The sequence below is a fragment of the Pleurodeles waltl genome, chromosome 5 (assembly GCF_031143425.1).
Source record: "Pleurodeles waltl isolate 20211129_DDA chromosome 5, aPleWal1.hap1.20221129, whole genome shotgun sequence".
Lineage (NCBI taxonomy): Eukaryota > Metazoa > Chordata > Amphibia > Caudata > Salamandridae > Pleurodeles > Pleurodeles waltl.
Window position 1 is genome coordinate 1,174,489,070 of NC_090444.1, and position 6,000 is coordinate 1,174,495,069.

The following is a 6,000-nucleotide window of genomic DNA, read 5'->3' on the forward strand; positions in this document are numbered from 1 at the left end:
ATATTACAGCACCGCCTTAACTAATTAATTGCCTCCCAAAGGGGCTGATATGGTGGGTTATCAAAGGTTATGTCTGGGGTTTTGTTTTTAGAACGTCAGACAAAGACAGAGAATGTTAAATGAGGGGTAAGAAATAGCTCACTTTAAAATGAACTTTTATGATACTGGTCATTGAGGTGTCTATTTCTCCGAAAACAGAAAAGGGTGTGCTAAACATTAGGAACATGTTGATGCTGATATTCTTTTCGCTTTTGCAGACTGCCATCAGCCTGGACACATCCTTCAAAAGTGTTCTGACTTAATTTGTCTTGATTACGTCTTCGTTTGCAACATTTTGTATTTTGAATTGGAAGTTTTTTTAAGCCCAGTAGACTCTAGGTGGCTTCTTAGCAGTGAAACTAGATTTGAAAAAGGTTCACAGTAGTGTAAATATTTATATTCATAATCTGATTTATGGGATTAGTGTGGACAAAGGCATGCTTCAACAGTTTTGTGCTTTAAAGCTTTGACAAATTAATGTTAGGTTTGGCAATTAATGTTTTGGGCAAATTAACTGACATGAATTTAAAGGATGCTATTTATGTTCAGATATATTGCACTGCCAACTGTTGCACCCATGCATAGAAACTGAATTCTGAATTCATCAGGGGGAGTCTCTAAATGAAAGACACAACTACTGTTTTCCTCGGGGTTAAGAGAATGCTTAACTGTCTACCGTAATAGGGCGTAGACACAGGCCACTAGAATAAAGGCAACCTCTCCTGTTTTCTCAGGAACATTTTCTTTTTTTAAGGCATCTAGTTGGTTTTTTACGTGTATATGGATGTGCATTTGACTAGGTAATCCTTTATCAATTATTTGCTTAAAATCTCAGAAACTACCTAGCATTACTGCAGAGAACTGCAACCCCAAACTCCAAATAGCTGAGTGTGTGCGCATACTTGGAATATTGGATCCAAAACCTTTGTGATCTATGTAGGTTATCATCTTGCTCCCATTATTTTCTCTCCCACACCCCATAGGTTTTAGATGACTTGTGTTTCCTGCATTGTCTGTGATTCCATGCGGCCCATGTAGTTATTATATAGTGTCACAAAACATAGGAGTAGAACGTTTTACACCATGAAAGAGTAATATAGCTGTTTGCTACTGTGCTGATACAAGTGTATTACAATATTATTGGCTTTTAGCATGGAGCCCTGTGTTGGCAATAATTTGTGGGCTCACATAATGTAACAATCCTGAATGCTTTGTCATTGTAGATTCTTGTTGTTGCCTTATTGTTTTAGTGCATATTCTGATTAATATGTCCATATGTTTTCACAGTGGCCCAGTTCAGCTTTTAGAATAATGCTGTTCATGTTCCTATTGGCTTCTGTTTCAAGGTGATTTCTTCAAAAAGTTCCAGAGTCGTCTTAGCTGTTAGAATCTTTTGGACAAATATGTATTCATGGAGTTATCTAATTTGTGTATGAATAAGCTGGCACAAACAACATTGTAATCAGTGGTCTTCTTCCAACAGGACACATGAGGAAAAGAAGGAAAGTGAATGACTCTGCTGGGCAGAAGATTGGACATCTCCTTGACCAGATGCACAAAGACAACCTTGAACTAACCAAGCGGGTGTTAGCTTTAGAAGAACAGTCCCTTCAGAAGCTTTCTGAAATTTCAACCACGTTATCCACATTAACAAATTTCTTCATGAATACGCATCATAATCAAAGCCCACTACAGCAGTCGTTATTTCCAAATGTACAATTGCCATCAAAGCCTGAAGATATGAGCAATACTTATCAGACTCCAAGCTAAACCCGTCATATTTCCTTCAGCATCGCAGGATTTTAAAGCAGCACTCCAACTGCAGGAAATGGCTAGTCAAAACCAGTCTGCCTACCAATGCATAGGATGACGTTGAATCAACAACCTGGATGCATTGGTTTTCAGTAGCTCACACAGCATACAGCAGTGAGAATGTTGTACTACAATCTGTGTAGCTTATACTCCTGGTAGTTATAAACAGCCTTATGAACGCTGTGTTGTGTGCCTGTTTTGTAATAGAGAAGCACAGCTGTAAGGTTCATTTTAGGCATGTAGCCATGGATTAATGTATATTTTTTTGAGTTATATATTTTTTATTAGATAAAAATATTTGATCACACTTTTATAGAGCTGGTCTTGGATGTGTACATTTTACCAGCCCATGTCCTTAACAGAGTAGTATTAGTATCGAATAGTGGTGCACACTTCTTTAATTGTACTGTGAGGAAATGTCACAGTACCAATTGGAACATGTTTTTACCTCCACAACAGAAATAGACACATACGCAACATCCTAACAGTGTGAACAAAATAGCTTTACATGATTTATCAAGCTCTATTCTACTCCTCTTACTTAGCCCCCTTTCTTTCCTCCTTTAGCTTTCACCCTGTGGTTAGGTCTTTTCTTTGCTCCTAGGGCATGTAGCGGTGACTGGTCTGTATCATTTCAGAGGATATGTTTTTACCATTGGCATCCCAATGCCCACTCTCCAGTAGATTAGTCAAGTTATTCCATTTGGGTACTTGTCTCTCTCTAGTTAAAGCAGTCAAAGATACAGTAGGAGCTTATATGGCTTAGGAACCAAGACACAGCAGTATTCATTAAACCACAGTCAATAATGACAGTGTTATAAATTCAAAGGCCAGTTGAATTTGTATCAACAGTTAGGTACAAAGAGCAGTTAATTATAAGATGTTTAAACAAAACCATAAAGTTCCCTTCATCCTCTGAAGTTAAGATCTTAAAATCTTCACTGTATTTTCTTTTTCTTGGAACTTTTGACAAAATAGTAACATGCCACCAGTTCATGATTTTGTAGGGCATGGGCCAACTGAAGTCACTGTTCCTCAGTGAGCAGCAGCAACACAGGATGGGTAGTTGTCTCTTACATGGGGGAATCTTTGGCATAAACTATGGGGTTGCAGCTACTCTTTCTACCCATATAGCAAAACAGCTTTTTGAGAGGGAGAAGATTTTCAGTGAAGGAGTATGTGCAGACTGGTTGTCCACACTGGTGAATGCAAGGCTGCATTAAGGAGGGCCACCATGTTGTGCAGTATATACATGGAGTGCAGACGTACCCTGCCAGGTACTCATAAGTAAACCACACACATGCACACTTATCCTTGTCACATGTCCCACACATGATGAAGGCAAGGGGCAAAGTTATGGGTCCTGGTACATCTTTAATTGCAGATTGCATATAGGTAGTTACCTCACAGAGGTACAGATAAGAAGCCCAGTGTCTTAGATGAGTATTCACTGCCATTCACCAGATAGCCTTGGGTGATTGAGTGCGTAAATGAAAAAGATAGCTTCAGTGGAACCGCATGAATGTCACGTAAAGTGGAGGAAACAGACAGACCTAGTCAATGGAAGACAAATGGAGGAAGACGATACAACTTTTCCAAACCAATTAAAATAATTAAATTCCACCTCTGATCCACATGTTGAAATTGTGATTCTTTTGGGGGTGGTTTTGTCAAACTAGCTGATGAACATTAAGGATCACTCATACCAGTTCCTCATCTGTTACATAATAAAAAACATATTCTGTCTTTAGAGGCAATATTATGCACAACAATACCTGGTGACAAAATGTGCTTTACTGTCTTTTTTAAGGCAGATAGCAACATTGAGTTGCAAGAACAGCAGATTAGCAGCTTCATGATAAAGACAGCAAGCTTTACTTCAGACCAACAAGGCAACTGTAGATAATGGCATGAGTTCTTAAAAATACTGATGACCTTCTAAGTGATCCCTAGATCTGGATCCTCAGGTTTATCTGCTGCACAGAGTTTACTGGCCTTGAAGTCAGCCACATCTATTAGAGGCTTAATCCGGCATGCTTTGTATGATCAGCAACAGTCTTTCAACAACACAGTTATTGTCCTTAAATCAGGATAAGCTCATTTATTAGCCTAACTCATCTGGTGCCATCAGATAAACCATACAAGTCACATGAACAGCTGTTCAAACTGCCAACTTTAATCCATGAAGTCATCCATCTAGAAAAACACAGTTCTGACCAAAATACTTTAAGGGGTCTACTGAACGTACTACATCTACCATTCCCAATCTGATACTGCACACAGTGTTGCAAAAACTACTTCCCCGCTTCGTAGAAACAGTTAGTCTGTAAGCAGCTAATACACATACTCTCTCACCTTTGCTGGGGTAGTGTTTTTGGTTTTTACTCTGTTGGTTGTATGTGGCCGCGTCCTAGAAGTCAGATATTGTATTTGGACAACTCCAGCTTTGTGGTTTTATTTTGCAGTATACTTAGTGCATGCTCCTTGACCCAAGATCTAGAGTTCCAGGAATGCGACAGTGTTCATTAGCTGAGCTAGAGAGCGCCTTGTGTCACCATTGTTTGAAATAGGTAACTGGTAACTTCATGCGTGTATTTTGCCTGAATTGCTTCACAAGGCATCTGGAGATGTTTTCGACAATTGTGTGACAAGCCTGAATGTTAGAGCTCTGAAGGCCCTTTGAGTATCGATCACCATAAAACTAACACACTTAAGATGGACCTGCTAGCACAGTGATCTGCTCTGCACTGGCCATCAGTCAATCTTAATTCTGCTTCTAATTCCTCCTTTAGCTGTCGATGAGAAAAATCAAGGCATGCTTGCCTATCTTCTTTTGGTGCCAGAAGAATGTCTCTCATGATCACAAAGCTGTTGATGTTGAGGCATATGATTATTGTACACCATGCCTGAAAGTTATCTTTCTGTCCCAGCCAGCTGTGTGTGTGTGTGTGTGTGTGTGTATATATATATATATATGTTCGATGGCATGTGTAGCTGCAGATACACATGCTGTGCACATCCCGCCATCTGGTGTTGGGCTCGGAGTGTTACAAGTTGTTTTTCTTCGAAGAAGTCTTTTCGAGTCACGAGACCGAGGGACTCCTCCCATTTCGACTCCATTGCGCATGGGCGTCGACTCCATCTTAGATTGTTTTTTTTCCGCCATCGGGTTCGGACGTGTTCCTTTTCGCTCCGTGTTTCGGGTCGGAAAGTTAGTTAGAATCTCGGAAAAATCGTCGGTATTGTTTGCGTTCGGTATCGGGTTAGTTACAACAGGTCGACACCGAATTAAGAAGAGCTCCGGTGGCCCTCCGGGGTTTTTTCGATCCCCGTCGGGGCCTGGTCGGCCCGGCCACGTGTCTCTTCAAGGCTGATGGAACGGACCCCATTCCGCTTCTGTCCAAAATGCCATAGCAAGTATCCATATACAGATCAACATCTGGTCTGTAACTTGTGTTTGTCACCGGAACACAAGGAGGATACTTGTGAGGCCTGTCGAGCGTTTCGGTCCAGGAAGACACTCAGAGACCGAAGAGCAAGAAGACTGCAAATGGCGTCGGCGCCGACAGGACAAGGGCGTTTCGAGGAGGAGGAAGAAACATTCTCCACCCAAGATTCGGACTCTGAGGAGATCGATCCCGAGGAAACGCCGAAAACCGTGAGTAAGACGTCGAAACAAAGAACTCACGAGAAAACCGCTAAAGCCCATGGGACGCCACTGCCAACAGGCCATGGCTTAACCCGAAAAATAGGTGACCGTTCATCGGCACCGAAAAAGGGCGAGCTGGTGTCTAAGTCATCCGACTCCGGTCGAGATACTGGCACACAGCAATCTCGGGCCCGAGATAGTGGCTCAGAAAAAGTTCGGCACCAAGACAGCGGCACCGAAACGGGTCAGCACCGAGAGAGCACGATGCCGAAAGTAAAGAAGGTTTCGTCGGAGCCGAAAAAGCAGCTGAAAAGGTTTCGGTACCGAAACATCCAGCTTCGGAACCGAAAACAAGTTCCTACACTGAGGAACAAGGACTGTCCACACAAATGAAGACACATAGATTTGGACAGGAATTAGAGACAATAGAGCCAGATCACACACAAAGACGGCTCTTTATTCAAAAAGATACAGGGAGGATCAGCACTCTTCCTCCAGTA

The 6,000-nt window shown here is 41.6% G+C and overlaps 1 protein-coding gene across 2 annotated transcripts in view; it reads left to right on the forward strand.

The window, feature by feature from the left end:
• LOC138296348 (heat shock factor protein 2-like) overlaps positions 1 to 2,162 on the forward strand; it is a 198,325-nt gene extending 196,163 nt beyond the window's left edge. For both annotated transcript variants that reach the window (XM_069235398.1, XM_069235399.1), the window contains one exon: positions 1,523 to 2,162. In XM_069235398.1, coding sequence (XP_069091499.1) covers positions 1,523 to 1,809 — 287 coding nt within the window. In that variant the 3' untranslated portion in view covers positions 1,810 to 2,162. The remainder of the gene's footprint in view (positions 1 to 1,522) is intronic.
• Positions 2,163 to 6,000: the final 3,838 nt, after the last annotated feature.